This window comes from Sparus aurata, chromosome 1 (genome assembly GCF_900880675.1).
Source record: "Sparus aurata chromosome 1, fSpaAur1.1, whole genome shotgun sequence".
NCBI lineage: Eukaryota > Metazoa > Chordata > Actinopteri > Spariformes > Sparidae > Sparus > Sparus aurata.
The window spans coordinates 15351726-15373344 of record NC_044187.1 but is presented as its reverse complement, the minus strand read 5'-3'; the positions used below and the strand labels follow the sequence as shown (position 1 = coordinate 15373344).

General features: G+C 45.5%; 1 protein-coding gene across 4 annotated transcripts in view; it reads right to left on the bottom strand.

Moving 5' to 3' along the window:
* The window catches only part of bnc2 (basonuclin zinc finger protein 2), a 165490-nt gene that overhangs the window by 88007 nt on the left and 55864 nt on the right, over nt 1-21619 (bottom strand). For 2 of the 4 annotated variants that reach the window (XM_030417343.1, XM_030417385.1), the window contains exons 1-3: nt 10068-10389; nt 8593-8943; nt 4876-4938 (exon numbers count right to left, since the gene is read on the bottom strand). In XM_030417343.1, coding sequence (XP_030273203.1) covers nt 4876-4938; nt 8593-8943; nt 10068-10070 — 417 coding nt within the window. In that variant the 5' untranslated portion in view covers nt 10071-10389. Of the gene's footprint in view, nt 1-4875; nt 4939-8592; nt 8944-10067; nt 10390-21619 lie in introns of those variants that run through there. The other 2 variants (XM_030417353.1, XM_030417359.1) reach the window with 2 other exon arrangements.

Sequence of the window (21619 nt, the reverse complement as noted above, 5' to 3'; positions counted from 1 at the left end):
AGCGGGGGGAAAAAAAAGAGACGGAGTCAACTGTGAGCCCTGAACAAAATTACCATAATTATCTATAACCATAAATAAGCCTGATGATGATGATGATGGTTTTAACAATAATAATAGCAATCCACTCTGAGTGCTTTTTCAAATAACAGTGACAGCATTAGCCACATCGCCAACAGGAAAAAAAAAAAGAAAGAAAGAAAAATGAAAGGCTCGGTGTCTTGAGAGCTCTTCTTCTTCACTGCCACTGCTGATGGGGCAAATTGGCAGGCAAGAGCGAGCAGACAGGGGTCCTTAAGACGGATGTAAAAATAGTAGGCCGCCGATTTGCCCGTTGCGCTGGCGCGGCTCCAAGGAAAACAAAATAACAGGAGTCGAGAAATAACAGGAAAAGGGAGAAGCCGCGGTGAAAGTATGCCCGAGTTCCTGTCACTTAGCGCAGGTCACACCTAATGTCACCTTCCTCTGCAGGACGCAGGACGGGGGGAAAGAAACGGCCTCTCAACAACAATGTCTCTGCCATATGGTCACGTCTTAAAATACCACTGAACCTCTCTCGTTCCTCTCACTCGCTTTTCACTTAAGTCAATTTGGTGTGATGATCCTCTCTGCCGGTGGCAAATCTCCGGGTCACCGAAAGCCAAAAAACCTGCCCCTCCCAGCTCTCAACACCCCTGTGACCCCTCGGTGCTGCCACTTCACACACACACACACACACACACACACAGACACAATTACACGTCAAGCCTTTCATAACTGCCTGGACCTTGGTGACAGCTGCTGCATTCCTGCCGTGTCAGAGTGTGCGAATGTGTGTGTATGTGTGTGTGTGTGTGTGTGTGTGTGTGTGTGATTTGCTGCCCTGGCCCTGTGCTTATGTCCCCCTCATTAGCCGGTGGTGGGGTGGTGACATCCTGAGCGACCGGCCCTTCAAACACACACTTCCTCTTCACACCGGCGACTTCTCCCCTCTGCAGGAAACTAGCCCGAAGACAAATAACTCACACGCCTCTTTTTTGAAAAGAAATAACGCAGGAAAGGAAAGAAGGACAAATGTGGTGAAAAGAGCCATCAGCATTAGAAAAACTGAAGTATATCAAAAAAAATCTTCACACTCGAAAATATGCGGAAATATTTTTTTTTTTGAAAATGTTATACAATTGGACATGCATTCCTTTCTCTGTGCAGCGAGGGTCTAATCGCATCTGACACACGCGCATCAGTTTTCCAAACTCGGCTGCCACAGTGAACCCAGCATTTATTTAAGAGAAAACGCTAAATAAACCTTTTGGTCCCACAACACAACAGCCGAAAATACCACGTGAATCTCCTTATTTCCTACATGTTGAGAGTTCTCTGCAGATTGCCAGTGTGATATTGATTATTTTGTCGAAAAAAAAAAAAAAGGCTCCAGTATAATAACAGTAAACACAGATCTACAAGAGGGAAGAGATATCGTATTTTTCTCTCCTTTTACATACGCATGCCCACACAGAACTAAAAGAAGTCCATGGGAAAGACTCAGCTATAGTAGATTTCACCACTCAGCCCTTTGATAAGAGCGGAGCAGATGGCTTTGCATTTCTATCGTTCCTCAACACACACACACAGTCACACACAAAACGCACAGTACGCTGCCCTGCCAGACATACGCTAAAGAGAGCCTTTTGACTTCCATCATGGTGTCTCTACGTTCTGTATCCTCCCCATTATTCAAGCATTCTCCATGGCGGTGAGGCAGCCATCTCCTCAGGAAAAACAGGAAACAGCTGACATGGACCCCGTGAGTGATGCTCACATGATGCTTATTGATCGCTGGTTGCCCCGGGTCGCGCACACAAGAGTCAGGGTCGGTGCTTAACCATAGCGCTGGTCCTGCAGGGCACGGCTGCAGAGGTTACTGTATGACCCGGGACACATATGATCATGGCTATGTGAAGAGCGGAATTTATTTATCTATTTATTTGTTTTCACAGATGCAATACAAACGACGAGAGTAAAATTTTGATTTTTTTTTCTTTCTTTCTTTCTTTTTTTATTCTTTAAAGGAGAGAGGAGACTGGAGGTGTCTGCATGAGGAGACGTATTGACGGATTTTTCCTTCAGCAGTCTCGGCAAAAGCAAAAATGCCGGAAATAAAATTATGGACATTGATTTTGTCCACTTAAACGCGTACTGTAGACGTGCACTGTAGGCGCAACAGGGAAAAAAAAAGGAAAAAAAAAAAAGAAATTAAATGGCATAACAGGCAAACAAATTATTTTAATGCATCATCAGATTTCAATAAAAATGAAAGGACGTGTTGGTGAAAAACAGATTTAAGAAAGCCAGTAAAAATGTTGCGGACGTCATATCTCCCTGGTTGGTGCCTGGGTAAATACAGTGGGGACCACAGCATGAATGGGACCTTGTACATCCTCCCACTCCGTCAAACTAGATGGCTTCTTAATAGTGCTCTCTCACACACACACACACACACACACACACACACACACACACACACTCATACAGTAAATATACAAGCAGCTGCAGCCACCTTCCCACTCAATCCGACTCTCCCATTTCTGTGCTCTCTCCTGCAGAAATAATGCTGCCTTCAGGAAACACTCACATCATCATTGTTGCATATGCACAAAGACTGGGGAGAGATGCTCGCCGACTGAATGCCACAGTGGCCCTTTTTTTCTCGGCGCCTCGCTTGTGTTATCTGGCACCCTCCGAACTGGCCAGTGGCGCTGCAATAATTGCATTAAAGAGCACAAGAGCGAAAAAAAACCTTGCGACTTTCACAGCTCGAGACAGGTGCTGTCGGTGTGGGATCTGTTCTGGTGGAGGAGAAGCTTTTAAACCTTTCTCCAATCAGGTGCAGGACGAAGCAGCATCGTCACGTTGCCTCATTGAGGAAACATTACGCCCCTTTCTGACACTTGTGTCCTGTGTATTATTATAAGTGGTAATCTTGTAAACGCGTTGAACGAAACAAGTGTTCCCTCCGTTACACGGGGTTCAATCTCAAGAGCCCTTCCTTAAAAGACAGTAGCTGCAGAATGAAGCGATCTGCATGGTGGAGGACTGGTGGTGGAGGAGGAGGTAGAGTTTTTAGGTGGGAGAGAGATATGTCGGGAAGACGTGAGCGAAAAGGAGGGGTCGAGGTGTGGGTACGAAGGAGAGGGAGCAAAAGATAGTGAGAAGAAGAAGAAGAAGAAGAAGAAGCAGTGAGCGACCGAGACGTAGTAGAAGAAGAAAAAGAAAAAGTAGTAATGGGGGAAGTGGTGCGTGTCTTTTCTGCAAATCTCCTCTTTCACCTCTGCTCTCCTCCAGCTCTCCAGCCAAGGCCAGCCAAGAGACACTTCACCTCGCACCCACACACACATGGAGCCAGAGCCAACACGCAGAAACACACACACACACACGCTCAAAAGAGAGAGGACACACACCCACAAAACTGCACGCGTTTCTCCCTCTCTTCCTCACGCATACACACACACACACACACACACATACTCACACAACTGGCATATGAGTATTTAACCACCCACTCAGAAAAATAAATGGCAAAAGCACAGACACAAACGCCTCGACGCACGCACAGGCGCAAACTTTAGCATCGGAGCGCTCTCATACACACACACGCGCGCGCCTGACACCAGATACATGAACATATAGGCATCCATATGCTCAGTGTGCAACGACCCATCAAAGACAGACATGGAAATAATAACAGTTGAGTATAACGACACACACACACACACACACACACGTTCACCGACTGTGGATAATTCCACACATATGCATCAAATCACTGCCTCCCAGTTCCACACACTGGTAAGAAGCAGTGCATGTGCACCACATATGCAACATGTACCCCACTGTGTCAAACAACGTATACACACACACACACACACACACACAGAGGCACACACACGCACCACTCCAAGTGTATCAGTGTGTTAATGGGCAGATTAGCGCGTCCTGTGATCTGCACTGAGGAGGATAATATCAACCTCATTTCTCCAGTCAGACAAAACAAAGCAGAGCATGTTATTCCACAAATACGTCTGTCATCGTGTCCTGAGAGCTCGCAGCATTCACTCTCTCCAAAAAGGCTCAACGCACACAGGCAGGGCTGTGGAGGATGCTCTGCATCAACGACATAACTGGAACAAGGGGAAAGTCGACCATGATTGTCGTATTGATCCAAACAAAAATGATCACACACGAGACAAGACATGAAAACACGAGAAAATATTGAGGAAAGATGGAAATGAAAGTCAAACTTTAGAAATTTAGAGCAGATACGAAGGAATGTTTTACATATTCTTTAAAAAAAAACAAAAAACGAGCTAACATATTTGTGTGTTCGATGCCAAAACGTCTGCACGCCGTTTAAGAATTTGTATCCAGATCAGACATTTTGAAACGACCACCAGTTGTCAGTTTTTCTTTCTTATTGAGGTGGAGGGAGAAAAAAATATATGAAAACACATAAATGTTGATTTTATTACAATCCCTCACTGCTTTTTAGTTTAGTTTTTATAGAATTTTTCAGGATTTAAATTTGTTTTAAAGAATGTGCAAATGCATGATTTTTAGAAAACAAGAAAATGTCTCAAAGACAATTTTAAAAAGTAGCATGAGAAATTTAGAGAATGCAAAAACGAATATATATATATATATATATATATATATATATATATATATATATATATATATTATTGTTATGTTATTATTATAATGTAAAATTCTACATGCATTTCTATTGTACATGAGTCTACTTGTGCATGACAGAGCCTTGTGTTGAGGTGTGCACACAGGAGTCTCGGTGTGAGGTGCAGCAGGCAGCACTGAGAGCAGACAGGAGCTGTAATGCCACTGTACCTCTTCCAGGTCTCGGCCCATAGTCGACCTGTCGCACTTGGAAGGAAGCCGCGTTACAGCACCCTTGCAAAAAGAAAAAGGAAGAAGGGCTATTTTAGAAGATTTAGATCGAAGACATTCACTGATTTATTTATTTTTTTTCCTTTTCTTTTCTTTTCTTTTCTTTTCTTTTCTTTTATTCTCCTCCACCTCCGAGGTCTCCTTGTAAGCCTGGGTGGCAGCAACAGATCCTCAGGTGGAGGTTAAAGCACCTTTTTTTTTTCTTTTTTCTTTTACGAGCTTCTCTAACCATGACTTGTTCCCAACATTCCTCCGACTTGAAGCGGAGGGGAAAATATAAAGAAAGTGGGGGAAAAAAAGAAAAGAAAGCAGACGCGGCCTACGGCTGCTGTATTGTGGGGGAATTATCCCTGATGAACCAATTAGGCTCGTAGTATCACTTAACTGCGGGTTTGTTTTTGGTTTTTTTTTTACTTTGCGAGGGGTCGATATTCACAGCCACGCATGTACAACAGCGGGTCAATTAAGGCTCCAAATATTATCGCTCCGTTAATGCCTGGGAAATAATTCCTCTCCTAATTAAAGTTTGCATTTTTTTTTATTCCCTCCATTAAAAAAAAACAATTATAAAAGTTCCCTCTTGCAGTGTTTTGTATATTAGAAATAAATAAATAAATAAATAAATATGCACCGATTCCTGAACATTAGGCAGCTGAGGAAAAAACAGGCAGTATTTATCGAATCCATTCCATTGATTTCATTTAAATTGCATGCTGCTCGTGTTGTTTCCTGTTGACACTCGCGTGGATTATGAGGGGCTGCGAAATAACAAATAACAAATAAATAAAAAATGTTAAAAAGAAGTAGAAGGAGAAAAAAGTTCCCTCACAGATTAAAAGCCTATTAAGGGGCCTGTTGTGTAAAAAGGTGTAAATTATTCGCTCGCAGTCGCGCTTTAATCGCCCCTGTTGTTAATTTCGTTTGTTTAGAGAGAGAGAGAAAAAACGGCAATAATAAAAAAGAATAAAACGATTGCCTGTGGATGCGTTATCAATATGCAATCTTAACACTACAAACTTAATAAAACATGAGAGAAAATGATTTTATTCACCTTTATATTTCATCTGTTCCTCACATTTCTACATCTGTAGCCGAATACATATATTTTTTTTTACATTTCTTTTGGTGTTTCACTGTCTCGCAAACGTCGAAGGTGAATATGGAAATTATAATTCATAATTACAGGCGAAGTATAAAATACATGCGTACGATGTCTGGAATGCAGGAGTCAATCAAAAAGAGGGAAATCGATCCATTCTGAGGCTGACATTCGTTTTTTGAAGTTGAGCTGATTTTTGTTGAAGTCCTTTTCTTCACGCTGGAGGAGGCAGGTGCTGCTTTTATTTATATGAAGTGTCTGTGCTTGTAAAACACCGTGAGGAGGAGAAACGACGAGATCTCCTGGTTCATAATTCGAGAATTAACAAACAAACAAACAAAAATCGTTCCTCTCGTCGCTCACTGCAGATGATCAGAAACCGGCTCAAAAACAACCACTTCGGTTATATCCATCTATGATTTTTTTTTTTTTTCATTAATTTTATTTTCCTTGGTGATGCCCTGCACCTCACCACAGCCGCATCTGTCCTAAACGCACTGCGCAGAGCTGTTTCGCGTCTCTATCGATCAGATGGAAACATAATTTAGCCTAACAACGATAAAATACCACATCCCTCGTGTCACCCAGTTGATCTTTAAGGGAGAGGGGGGAAGATTTTTTTTTTTTTTTTTTGAAACACAAGCCCAGAACGCATTTCTCTCCTCCAACACCCCAGGGTGCGCCAGCTTCGGCAAACACAAAGTCATTATCGGTTAGATTCCAAGAAGGCGAGTCTGTCAAGGAACAGGCTTCCTTCGGAGAATTTATGTCATGCCTACTAAACATGGGAAGATGTCTTCTAAGTGGTGCGAGGAAGGCTAAATAACAGCGAGTCCCACAGCTGATTATATTGGAACAACGGTGCGCATTTGTAAAAAGGATTGGGGGATGCAAACGTGGGGTCCCAGCAGATGCTGAGCGCAAGGGCCCATCCACCTGCTTCATACCGGGGCGCGCTCTCCTCCCTCTCTCTCTCTCTCTACCGGCTCACTTATCAATAGTTTGTGTGGTCGTGTCTACGGGGAAATTTAAGGACAGGAGCTTTTGGTGGGGGGAAATGATGATGCAAGGATGCGATTCGGTCAGAAAATGTAGGTAAAGTTTAGGCTGAGTGAAAAGCAGAAGAGAGCGTAAATGTTCCCAAAAGTGACATCAGGGTGCGTTTTTAGTTTCACCTTCACGATTTGGAACCTCTGGGAATATAACCCCCCCCCCCCCCAAAACCTAAACTCCCCGGGCTGTAAATGCACGTCAAGGTGACAGAATAAGTTTCTCATCATTTTCCAGCACGGAGCCGCGGCGGAGCTGTTGCGCAAGAGCCGCTGTGGCCTGAGTGCGTAACAGCATGTGCATGGTACGGAGAGCCTGCAGGTCCCGCAATGATTAACTGCAACCTAACAACCATCCTCTATCTTTACTTGTCTCCCCCTCACACACACACACACACACACACACGTACGCGCGAACGGACGCGCGCGCGTGCGCACGTGCACACGCACACACACACACTCGCCTCCTCTTCCGTCTCCTTACCTGACATTTATCCGACGAAACCACAAATCTTCGCTTAAAAAAAATGAACCCTCAAGTTCGAACTTTTTTTTTTTTTCTTTTTTTTTCAGAAAAAGCTGCTAAACAAAAGAGAAATTCAGTGTAACATCCGCGATAAGAGGCGAGACATGTCGGGAGGAAATGTGGTCTTTCCTAAGCCGGTGCGGGCTGTCCGTTATCATCAGGACTTTTTTCCAGGCGAGCCTGCGCTCGATCGCGGCTCCTCTGCTCTTCTGTAGCCGCGCGAGGGGCTTCCTGCCTCGGCCACATGAAGTCAATTAGCCGGTCCCAGAGGGGTGCCCCTTCCCGAGTCTTTATCGGCACTGAGGTTACCAAAACACTGCTATTGCTTTGCTTTTAAACTCCACACCGCCTCACAGACCAATTACGGAGACTTAAGCATGTATGTAACGAATCCGGACAAGGGATAATCCATCAAACGGTGAAATAAAACGAACTATCTGATGTCCTGCAAGTTTTGCATTAAAATGTGTCTTTTTAAAAAACGCTATTTTCTTTCAGTAATTTTTGCAGAATATGGAAGAATTTGTCAAATTGTAAAGGAACACACACACACACACACACACACACACAGACACAGACACAGACAGGAGGAATGAAAACACTGTCAGGCATGGTGTGTGAAAACAACATCAACAAATCAAACATCACAATGTGATGCACTCCAAAAGTGGCAAATAAAAAAGGATTCTTATATTCTTATTTTGAAATATCATAAAACACAACACTGCCCACAACCCCCCACCACCCCCAACCCCCCTAACTTACATACACACACCTACTGACACACATACAAACGCTCTGTTTTTCACACACAGACCAAGAGGTTGTAAGAATCACAACAGCCGACGTCTGAACAAACACAGAGAGAGGAGAAAAACAAAAGTTTGCTCCTTGAGCTGGTAATGTGGCGAGAAGGGGCGAAGCAGGAGAGAGGAGATGGGAGATGGAGAGGGTGAGGTGGGGGTGAGGCTGAGCTGACGTACCTGCTGGGACATTCTGTAGAGGAGGTTGCTGTCAGTGCTCTGCTGCTGCCATGTCCCCATGAAGCCCGGCTGCTCAGCACTAGGCGGTCTGGTGCTGAACTGCATGGAGCTTTCGCCTGCTCCCTCAGCACTGCTGCTAACGATGCTAACGCCACCCAGACCACTTCTGCCGCTGCCGCTGGTGCCGCTGCTACTGTGGTTACTGGAGGGGATGCTCGTGCAAACGCCAACGGTGCCGGTGGGTCCGTTAGCCTTGGCTGGGGGCGGCCTGGGCGGCTCCGGGTCTGTGCTGGGCTCTAGTGGGACTGTGTCGCACTCACTGCCTCTCACATCCAACTCTGCCTCCTTGGACTTTAGACAGAGAGAGGGAGAGACAGAGAGGGAGGGCAGCAGGGATGTGGGAGTGTGAAGGAGGAGAGAAGGAAGAAAAAAAAAAAGTCAGTGAAGGTGGGTTCTTTTGGGGTCTTGTTGGCTTCAACCCCCCCCCCCCCCCCGTCTCGTGCGGGTCTCTAGCTGGAGGATAACAGTGAGAGGGGAGTTGAGGGAGTAGATGTGTGTGAGGTTTCTTGGCAGCTCTGGTGGCGGAGGAGTGTGTGTGTGTGAGTGTGTGCGTGAGTGTGTGTGTGTGTGTGTGTGTGTGTGGAGTTAATTCTCGGGAAGAGAGAGAAAAGAGCGCTTGCAGTGAATTTCCTCGGGGGCCTCGTTTTGGACAGGGCAAGATGAGGAGAACACTGGAGGTGGGGAAGGATGGGGAGAAGGATGGAGGTGAGGAGGGGGCTGACGCGAAGGTGAGTGAGGATGGAGTAAAAAGGGGAAAAAAGAGGGGGGTTGTGGGAATTAGCGAGGAGGGGTGCGTGATGTTGCCCGTGGCCTCAGTTTTTCGCTTTAATCCATCTGTCAGTCATTTTGTACTTGGTACACAGACTCGACACAAACCACGCTCGCACGCAAACACAGGCAATGAAACGCACGTTCACCTGCATGCACACACTCTGACACGGATATGACGGGCTCTGACATAAAAGAAGAAATTCCCCAAAAAAAGTGGGAAAGAAAAAGTTCACTCAGCACACTCAAGACCGAACACATGCTGCACACAGAGAGGATAAAAACAGTGGATGTGATTCAGTGTGCTTTCTGTAATTCATAATTTTTTTCCCAACATAATAAGTCTTAAAAAAGAAGCATAACAATAAAACACACGCTCAACTCGGTTGTTCACCCAAAAAACAGCAAACAGGCGACTGAATGTGAAACGTAAATAAACACTTTCACAGAAAATTTAAACACCCATGCGAGCAAATTCTGTTTTTCAAAAAATTAAAAAAAAAAAAAATAGAAAATGTAAAAAAAAAAAAAAAAGAAGTAAAGAAATAAAAATGTACTAAATGCAAAGAAAAAGTCCAGTAAAAAAAAAAAAAAACTCCACATAAAGAAAAACAGTTGAGCCAATAAAATGCACAAATGTCTCTTACCATCAATTCTGTGCCTGTCCCAGCAAAGTGAAGATGAGGTGTGGGAGTGAGCCACCAGCTATCCAGCTCTCCCTGCCTCCCGCTCCTCTCTCTTTCTCTCTCTCTCTCTCTCCTTTTCTCTCTCTCTCTCTCTCTCTCTCTCCCTCTCTGTGATTGTGTCCCTCTCTCCACGTCTGTGCCGCGCCGCCTGTCCTCTCTCTTTTCCTCTCTCTCTCTCTCTCTCTCTCTCTCTCTCTCTCTCTCTCTGACTCCTCTGTACTCCGCTGCAGCCGCTGAGGAACTGAGCTGAGCGCCTGAGCCTCCGCGTGTGTGTGTGTGCGTGTGTGTGCGATAGAGTGAGAGCATGTGAGAGCGAGTGCAAGTGAGAGAGAGAGACGGTGGCTCTCCCTGAGTGTCTGAGTGTCTGAGTGTGTGTGTCTGTGTGTGAGTGGGAGAGTGCGTGTCGGCCGGCCGGTGCAGGCTCAACTGAGTCAACTGTGCCGCTCCACTCTGAGATGTTCAATGACATCGCGCTGCACGCTCTCTCTCACACACACACACACACACACACACACACACCCCTCCTCTGCTAGGGGGAGGAAGGTGGGGGCAAGCGCTATCACAGAGCAGGAGAAGAGGTGGGAGGCGTTTGTCCCCCTGCCTTATTACCATTTGCGCTGCGAGTGGCCGGCACGTCTCAGAGCAACTTAGTTCCCCTGAGGGACCATCCCGCCACACACACACACACACACACACAAACACACACACACACATACACACACGGCGCTCAGCAGAAGAGCTCAGTTTTACCTTTAAAAAAAAACAGCTTGAAGTCGGGCACCACCGTTGCAGATTGTTATGAAGTATTTGTTTCTTTGTTTAGAGAGACTGAAAAGGCAGGATTGTATTCAATCAAAAGCCTCTTTGATCACAGCTGAAAGTGGTTTCTATTTCTGATTTGTAGGCCAGCAATAAACCCCCCCCCCCCCAAAAAAATAAAAATAAATAAACAAGCAAAAACAAATAGAAAAATATCAATAGACTTGTTATATCTCTGAAAAATCTGGTGCCTTTGTTTGATTTTCACCCACTCTAATGAAAGACTAATGGAACGCAGGCAATCTGCCACCAGCGTGCGCACATGAACACACGCGCTCTCGAGCACACACACACACACACACAGGAAACCCCCCCACCACTACCACCACCGCCCGCCCACCCACCCGCCGAGGCTCTCAGATTTTAATTAAGAAAAAAATGAGGAAGAGGTTCCATTTTAGCCAAATTGGTCCCCACAGCAGCAAAGGTAAGGGAATAAAATGAGGGATGGAGGAGTAAAGGGAGGCAGACACAGAGAAAAAGACACACAGGAGGATAAGGCAGGAAAAAAAGAGGAAGGAGATCTATGCTTCCTTTGACACAGCATAGGACACATCTCAAACAATGAAGACCCCCACCACCACCTTCCCCAACTCCTCCTCCTCCCTTTTCCCTTTACATCTCCCATCTCCTCTTCTCCACCCCGTCTTTTTTTCACTCCGCCGTCATTAGAGAAATGACAGACCAGGTGCCTCGGTCGGCAGCGAAAGGGAGATGTCACTGTGATCTTTCTGCCCGCCGAGGAACAAAAGAGGAAGGGACAGAGAGAGAGAGAGAGAGAGAGAGAGAGGGAGAACTTCTCTCCTCGGCTACATTAAATGGCTTCTGGTGTATAAAGTCACTTCAAATTTTGTGGCAAATTGCTGTAGACAGGTGCTTGGTCGCTCTCTTAAAAGCCTTTTGTGCGGTGTACTAATGGCCGTATACTGTTAACCTTTCCTGAGATTATCACACCGGTCGTTACTGTTATGTACAAGGGATTTCTGCTGGCGGAGAGAAAAAGTGTGCAGTGTGTGTCTCGCCACTTTGAAAAATGTGCAAAATTGTGTCTTTTGTCTGAGCCCAATTTACATCTTTACTGCTTCCTCCGTCCCTGCCTACATCTTAATCCTTTTCGCTTTTGTCTCCGCTGATGTTTTTTCTCCACTTCTCTGGATCTCTTTACCTCGTTCAGTCTTTTCTTTTACTACACCCTTTCCACCCTTTTCTCCATTTGTCTTTGCGTAGTGGCCTGCGCCTTGTCAGAAGCCACGAGCAGCCCTGTCGTAAAAAAAAAAAAAAAAAGGCGTAATGTGTCACCTCCTGTCTACGCGGCGCCCGCTCCGCTCTTAACAACTTATTGAAAAGGTAATGCACGAGGCTTCGGCTAATTATATTAAGTGACAATTTAGCGGCCGAGGTTCCTTTTTGCTCTGCGGCTCGCGCTCCTCTCCCTCTCTCGCTCGCTCGCTCCCTCTCCCCTGTAAATGTGCAAGTCTGTGGGTTTGTCGAGTGGCACTCAGTGTTTCAAGTCAAGCTGGTGGCTCAGCTTCTGACATGGCTGGTTAATGGCTGTTATTTGTGGGAGGGAGGAGTGGACTCTGCCAATATTGCTCACTCTCCCACTTTTTTTTCTTTTCTCCCCCCCTTTCTCCCCACCCCCTCCCCTCGGCCCTGCTGATGGTAATGGCCGTGATGACAGAGGAAACGAAGAGGAGACGCGGGAGTAAAAATACGGAGATGGAGAAATTTTAGGAGGGGAAACGGGAAGGAAGAAGGAAATGGAAAAGATGAAGAAAAAAAAATGCTGGGAAGCAGGATGGGGTAGAAGAAGGCGAGCGGGAGATCCTGAGGCTCCTTTATTAAAACTATTATTGTGCAGGACTAGAGAATTCCCCCCGGGGCAGGGGTCCATGTCGAAGCCCATATAATTAACTAGAGGCTCAGCTACGGATCAATTACCAGACAAGCAAGTGATAGCCGAATCAATGGAAGATCATCAGGCTCGTTATCAGTGTTGCAACTCATTAGAGGAAAAGTGAGGTGGAGAAAGAGGGAAAGAGAAAAGGGGATGGGGGAGTGAGGGTGGTCAGCTGAGGCAGGATGGGTTGGTGGCGGCGTGTTAACACAGAGGCCGATGGGGTGTGCGTCGGCTACCGGTGTGTGATGGGTTGCAGTCCTTTTCTCAGCTGCCACTGACCGGTGACAGGGGGGAGCCCTGTATGACAGAGTGCAGCCGGCTCTGTAGCAACAGTCACTGAGGCTTGTATGGATCGATACAAGTGTGTGCGTGAGGTTAAAGCTCTGCCACAGCATCCTCGCTCCCCAGCCACTCGCGAGCTCAGTCTGGGGCACAAACCCACAACCCGGGCAAGTCAGAGACAGGCATTGTCAAGAATTTTCAGTGGAAAATTCGGGTATATGTTCGTCTTTTAGATAAATGCGAAGGAAAGAGGCCGAAATTGAAACATGCTGACGACGCAAACGTCCAAATGTTCAGCAGACAAAAAAGACAAAAAACGCAAAACTTAAAAATGACAAATAGTCCAATATGGGATCTACATATCCCGAGACAACAAATGTGAGATAGAATTACACTTGAGGAACTATAAATAAAATGAAACACAGACAATGTGTTGTACATTCGACTAAAGAAAACTCGATAAATCATTTGTTTCCGTAAGGGCGAAAACCAGCGTCCGTAGAGATCGCGCAGCATAATTCACAGCAAACATGCAGCGCTGCTCCCGCTCTCAGGTGTCTGGTCCTCTTGCTCGATATGAGCCAAACTCAGGACGTCTTTGTGAAAAATGCCGACAGCACGTTGAATAATCAATCCCGCAACGACCGACTACCTAAGATTTGGATCATCCCCCACTCACTCTTGGAGTTTCAATGGTCTTAAACAGGTGTTATTGGAAGAATAACGCTCTTCTGACCTGATTATAAGTCTGTCCTTTGTTAAAGACTCAAGAATTTGAAAGATGTTCTCCTCTTGCATTTGGGGAAAGATATAAACTCAGTGCTTCCTTATTTTGGTTCTTTCCTTGACAGTGCATCACCTTGAGTAAATCTCTATTGACCGATTAAGACAAGCAGAGTGAATACTCATAGAATTCACATACAATAAGTCAAATTTCTGATGTACTTTGGCAGCGATAGCCATTATATCACTTCATTAAGTGTTACACAAATAGAATTCTCAAAATGTGGTTGCACAGCAGGTGAAAGAGTTAAAATATGTGTGAAAGAGAGACTTCAAATATTCGTCACCTCTTGTTGCACTTTTCGTCCTTTGACCGTGAGCTACAAGTGTATTTCAGGAGGCGCCGTCTATCACTAAGCCCACATTATTACACCCATCAAACCTCTCAGCGCTGCCTGTTTGTTTCCCAAACATTGACATCTAATGGGTAAATTGGGTGCGACAGCTCAGGCAGTTGTTAGAATAGTCTCAAGAGAACCAATTCCCTTTTTCTATGCTCTTAAGTCTTGAGAAGCAAAGTACGTTGCTTTTAATCTTCTATGCAAAGTGGAAGAACACAGAGGTTTGGACGTTCTCGGCACATCATAATTGGGATGCTCGTCGTTTGTGTTACTTTTCCGTGTTTTGTTTTGTTTTGCTTTGCTTTGTTTTTGTTTTTTTGGGTGGGATAATTTTCATGGAACGAAATCACAACCGAGCGAAACTCAAATTGGCCTTTTACACACTAAAATAAGGGAAAATGGGAGGACAGAGGCAGAGGGCAGAGTGAGAGGAGAGTGGAACAACATAATTTGCGCAGTGACGGTGATTATCTGCCGCAGAAATAAATGGTTAAGGCCCGTCGGGAAAAAAAAAAAAGAATGATGAGTGTCTCTTTGCTGAGGAGGATGCCTCTCGAAAAACGCAGCGAGAGAGCAGTGCTTTACTTCAGGGTGCAACAGGAGTTCATCCTGCCGGCTGTTTAGCAATCCAAACTTTTCTCTCTTTTTTTTGACCATTCGGGATCAAGTTATTTCAAATAAACAGACCAAAACAATGATAATCATCATTTAACACTGGTGGGAAGTGGCATTTCCAGAGGAGAGAGTGCAGCCTTTGTACAGTAAACTGGAGACATAAGCAGGAGCACATGGCCGAAGGCTGGTACTGTCGATGACCCGATTAATGGTCATACTATGATGCTCACACACACACACTCGAGCAGGCAGCGTGTGCGCATGTGACAAGGGGATGGCGTGTCGATCGGATGGCACAGGGATAGAACTGTCACTGTTCTGCTACCACTACAGGGCCACAAGACATCATATGACACCGACAGGAACAGCCCTTCGCTTGTGATAACTGGAGAGGCAGAGGCAGGGAGGAAGACGCAGCGAGACACAGACGAGGGCACGGAAAGGTCTGAGGGTAACGAGAGAGAGCCACATGATTGTCTGTGTCACTGATCACTGCGATCTGACCTCCAGTAATAAGTGCACCTCTGTAAAAAAACAAAAACAGAGGAGAAAAAAAAAGTCAGCGGGCGTCTTCTTCAGGCCTCATGAGTTCTATATGACTTTCAACTGTGTTTGTGGTCACATAGGATGGCGACATGTTACGTATCAGATGCTCCGGGTGCCAACGTTTAGTTTTTTTTTTTTTCCGAGAAGGGGAAGACTCCACTCATAAGGTCGGGAGACAACACTACAATTTTTATCAGCACCAACACAGTGACTGGTGCACACGTGGGACTGCACACACACACACACACACACACACAAACACACACTCATATCCAGTACACATGACCCTGCAGGCACCGAGCTGACCAGACCATTGTTCTTCTCACCAAATCACAGCGATTCCTACAGCAAGCTCTCGGCCTCCCTCACTTTACCTTTTCTGACGCGCACCTTCAGCCCCACACACACACACGCACATCTATTACACAGCCGACTGTAAGTTCCTCCAAAATAAACTGTCCAGGATCATATCTGCGGTGCATCCTCCAGACACATAACTAGGGTTTCAGTTGAGAAGTGTCACCATTCTTGGAACAATCTTTTGGTTCATGAAGTGTCCTGAAAAAATAATGAAATTTCCCAGAGCCCGAGGAGAGATCACCAAATCCAGAGACATTAAGTGTGGGCTCAAAAAACAAGAAGCAGATCAGCAAATGTTCACATTTCGTTAAACGTTAAACCCAAAGAAAGTAGCTTCTCAATTCACGGCCTGCAAGAAAACGAAAATATGTTTCCAACAGAATGTATGGTTTGAAGCAAACAGAGACATCGCCAAAGACATTTTGGACTTTCTTAGATTTCCATTTTCTTTTCTCTTGATTGACCTTGAATTTCAAAACTTCTGTTAGGTTCCGTTATCTATGAGTAACAGGAATTTTGCAGAGGAAGGCTGTTATGTCCAAAGTGGAGAGGCTCACCAAATGCAACTCTTAACTTAAATCATTTTCACTTTTAACCAAAAACGCCAACATCCACAGTGCATCCACATCCAGCGGTGTGACGCAGGCAGTTCTACTGTTGAGAAGGATGCTGGAAAAAAACAATAATCGGTACATCTCTGAATTGTTCTACTCTCCGATCCTACAAGGACTTGAGTAGAAAATCTCAAGCATGGCGGGGAAACTGTCAACTGGTGGATGTTGTTGAGAGAGTGGTACAGAGGGATAGAAAAAGAGGTAGACTATGTCAGTCCTCTTTAGCTCGTTCAAATCACAGCGAGTCAGCTGAAGAGTGCCAGGTCCTCCACTCAGCCACCGCTAACGTTACCATGCCTGCAGCCAGGCCTTAAGAAATTAAACGCTCCGCGGTCAATGAAACTAGAGAGTACTAAAAAGTACGACGTCAACAATGTCATTGACACCTTGAGGCATTTAAACTTAAGATAACTTGGCTTTTTTTCCAATGTCTAAGTTGACGTTAGCGATTTCTTACATTTTACCCACTGTCTGCACGCGGAAAGTCTGGATATTTCCTTGTTCCAGGAAACAGTAAAGCGGTTGTTCAATTGTGAACATGACTCAACCCTAGTGGGACGCGAGAGGAGAAGAATAAGAAACAGACGAAGAAGAGGTTGAGTTCCATCACTTGCCTGTTGACTTGTGCAGTTTCTGGGAAATGCGCAGACATCTACATCAGGGCACCCTGAGCCCATCCTCTCGCTCTTTCTCCCTCTTATTTCCTCCACTAACTTCACAGTCATCCGCACTCACACTTGGATAATTCTCCCCTAATCATCTCGGGCCCTTCTCCTCATCCACCCTCATTTACTTCCCTCATGTCTCCCTCCCCTTCTACTCTCCCTCTTCTCACCTCATCAGACAGGCCTCCACCTCACCCCTCTGCTGCCTCCATCCCCTCGCTCCTGTCCTCTCTCACTGACCCGTGCTCCCCCCCAGTCACAGGGCGTTGTGTCTCTACCTGCCAGGCTCCCTGACAGCCCCACGTCCCCCCTCACCCCCTGAGAGGAGACCGCCTGCCCATCCGGAACGCTGCCGTGGCAACCCTGCCAGCGCCCCCATTGTACAGCCCCCCCCCCACCACCACCACCACCAGCCTCCAACCCAATCTCCACCGAAACCAGCGCTGAGAGTTTGATAAAGTCCTTCTCTTTGCAAACTTCTCATCTCTCATTAATCTGTTTTTTTACTCTTCTTCTCTCACCCTCGCTCTGAGATTTTTTTTCCCCTTCTGACCTCACTAACATATCTTTACCTCTTTAAGCTTTCTGCTCCCTCTGACTTTCACTGAAGACACTTTCTCCTCACGCTGCCCAGAAAAAAAGAGAGCACCCTGTCAGTGAATGTTACAGTCACCTTCATAACTGTTTGCTGTCATAAGGATTGCTGAATTTTGGAAGACGTTTTCCCAACATCAGGTTTTGTTTGAACAGAAAGACTGGCTATGACATTATGGCCTCTGCCATCTTTGAGTCTTCAAGCCAGAAGTGACAGGATGGTGGAGCTGTGGAGGATATCCTGACTGGATCTGACTGAGAAGCTAGGGACACCCCATGTTAGCTACCTGGTAATCACCGTGTAGCCGCATACCCTGCTTTATCGTGTATTTTACTCTAATCAGGGCCATCATTTAGCTAATGATCATCATGCTGTAATGAATAAGAGTTGAATCTGGTGATTGAGACCATAAACTTATTAGAAAAGCTTTTACTGAGGTAATAAATCAAGTGTGAAGTAGAGTATTTCTTTCATAAGCTTAGATGCAACCCTTTTGAAACCAGTGGAGTCGCCACCTGCTGGTCATTAGAAAGACTGAAGCTTTAAACCAGTTCTGCATTGGCTTCACTTTTCCGACCCAGAAGCTCCATCCGCTTTTCATAATGTCAGTGCATTGGCTACTGCAGAGAGTGTTGCATTGTGGGTTGTTTCTTAGTCCTGTTGTTGCTGGGCTTGCCAGTTTTGTCAGGACCTTTTATGGTCTCTATTTTTGAGGGGGTTTTTTTGAGTCAACCCTAAAAGTTTTTGGTTAAGGGTCGGCATTGTGGTTACAATTAAATGTTAACAGATCCTGTCTAATGCTTCAAGTCACTGCAGACTGTTTCTTTGTTTAATCAAGTGCTGCTGTTGCCTGAACACAGCCATGAAAAACCGTATGATGTGACAGACATTACGAGCGGACATCGATATTTTGGCCCTCAGCACATGAATTATGTCGTCAGTGAACATTTTACTGGTACACGCTACAACATTTCCTCAGCATGTTAATAGAAAATGTGTTTTGCTTTTGCCTTATTGCTGTAATTTCTAGAAGGACACGGTTGCCACATAGGAAATACATTCCTGATGGATGAAAACTGTTCAAAAGCTTCCCTTGGAAAAAAACGAACAGGGGACGAATCATCCGTCGAGCAGCCAAGAATTACTAGAGTCACAGGATGTAGATGAGCACAAAAAAACTGTCTGACAAAAGCCAAAGAATAATTCTGACCCTTCTCCAAGAGTGTGACAGTACAGTCTCTGTGAGAGACTTACGTTTTGTTCAGATGGAAGTATTTCTCGCTTCAAGGATGAGGACTCTTCTCTGCTAAGCGTGTCGTGGGGAAACATTACCCCGAGTTCTCTTCCAAATCCAGGTGTTGGAAAAGAAGGAGTCATGTTTTAGTCAGGTTCGTCTTATCTTCTGCATGTGAGATGAATCATTTTTGTCAAATTGACCAAACAGGAATTTATCAGTCTAAAACTGACGTCTGGGTATGACTGTGTGTCCAAATAGTTCGAGAGAGGTCATCAGTAACCAGCTGTGTGTCTGCTAAGTGGTGAGGTAGTGATGTAATTGGAATCGCACGTTATCCCGGTTAGCCTTTGTGAGTAACAAGGGAAGTCCACGGCTGCTTTTGATATAGAAAAAAATACAAATTCAATGACCTCACAAAATTCGCGAGGCGGTCCAGAAGAGCTGCGTACCATCTGAATCCTCCTCGAGAGAACAAATGCCGAGCAGGGAGGGGAGGTGGGAACAAAAAAACATGTGGGTTACATTAGCCAGGGGAGCCTTTATTTATGGCACACACATGACAGGGAACATAACCGCTAACAACACGACAAACACACAAACACTTGTGACTCGGCCCGGAAAAAAAAAAAACTCGCAAAATAAATGTCACACAAATCATCCTGTGGTAGTGAAACCACTCAGCAAACAAGCAACAAAGTTTTGGGTTTGAGAGGAAAAAATAAAAAAAGTTTGGGTTTGCAAAATTTCTCTCTCAGCACAAACCTTTTCTATGTCTTTTTTAAACTGTGTGTATAAGGAGGAGAGACACTGGAAGATTGCAGCTTCAAAAGTTGTATAACTTCTTTATATTTTTCGAGTATTAAAAAGTCATTTGGCTGTAAGTGTAATGCTCATCACAATGCCCTCCCCCTCCTCCAAAACCTCTAGTAATTGAATACTATCCCGCAGCCCCGGCACAAAATCAGCTTAGTGAATGCAGAAAGCAGGAGAAAAAAAAATATGATTATTATTCCACCATCAGGTTTCAATTACGCGGAAGAGGGGGGGTTAAGTGAACATCAAGTCATATTAAAGTATATAGGAGGCCACTGGCATTGGGAGACTTTGTTGAAAGCTCTCGTGTATTAACACACATTCTTACACGTGGCCAAGTTACATTATTTGATTATTATAACCGTAGCCACAGGTTTGGCGTGCAGGCTTTGAGTTCCCGCTCTCGCCTTAGAACCACTTTCACAGAGAACAAGAACCTATTAGTCTGAAAACAGTGATGAGAGCGAGAGAGAAAGATCTGCTGTCTACATCTGGCATGCACATACGCCAGGAACCCAGCTGTGCGAGTGTGTGTTTGTGTGTAATGCACGGGCATATATTCCATTTTTGCGTGTCAGCGTTGCATTGCCTTAATACGCGAGACGCGTAAGACAGATTCAATGACAGAATGGACGTGACGCTCTGCGTAATGAAGCTGCATTGTGAAAATTTCGATTTGAAAAAAAAAGTGGCTGCTGTTCATTATCTTCCAGTCACTCGTAAATCACCTCGAGCGCCTTTAATTCTCGTCTGTTTTGAGCGTTTATGTTCGCTCTGCTGTCTTTCCCTCTTCCCTTTGCAGTCAATCTCTCTCACTTTGTCCTCACACACCACCACACCGGATTCTGTCACCTGTCTCTGCTCGTTCTATCACTCCCCGAGAGGCAGAGGGATGGCTGCCACATTCCCAGAGGCGAGACATAAAGGGTTGCGAATGGATGGATGGATGGCGAGGGGGACGAAACCAACGGCTAAATTATTAAGTGACACTTCGCTTCGCTTTGAGACACACACACACACTCGCGAGGCAAGGCGGGTAAACGCATTAGAACGGTTAGCCCCCTGAATGCACCCGACAACTCGACTACACGCTAACTCACGTCAAAATCATCAAACCAGGCCTGGGGCTCTTAAAATTTTTACGCTACCGCTTGAAGGGACGTCGTGGAGCCTGGGAGGCTTTCTGAGAGTGAGTGGCCCTGTCATCGCGGCCATCGCTGCCAATAAATAAGTAAATATGGGAGTGGAGTGGCTAAGCAGCGTTACCACAGAGTTGACAGCGCCTATCCACTGTGAGTTTGTGCCCCTGTGTGAACATCAGCAAATAGGTAATGGCACCTGTGTGTGTATTTGTGTGCGCACACGTGTGTGTGTGTGTGTGTGTGTGTGTCTGACAAGCTCCAGGGGGGGCCTTGCACTTGCCACCATCTCCCCAGCTAGAATGTGCCAAAGTGGGGCTTCATTCACTTAAGTTCCACCTGGCCTTGATTTCCTGCGGACAAGGCTGGAGCACACTGGGACAGCTCGGGTCTAATTTGGTACATAAGGAGTCGGGGATGATGGGCCATTTGGCCACCATGAACTCAGGGTCTATGTTTAGGTCGAGCAGGGAGAGGAACGCAGCCGCTCAGCTTGTAGGGCTGCAGCAGAATCACGCAAGTGGCTGGTCGGACTGAGGTTCTCTAATAGTCCTTCCATGCACGAGTAGCACATAGAATCAACTAGTATCCAGGCATAAACTCGTTTTCGGATCGGATGCCAGCCCAAATTGTCAGTATTTGACCATCCGGGTGACGAGAATCAACAATCAACTATCTCACTCCAGTAGGTTAGTTGTTTCTTTAAACTTGATCTGAGAACATTTCAACAAATGCACTTGTATTGACAAGAGGAAAAAAATAAGATTAAGATCAAAACACTATTTTCTCAGCTGCAAACAGCCC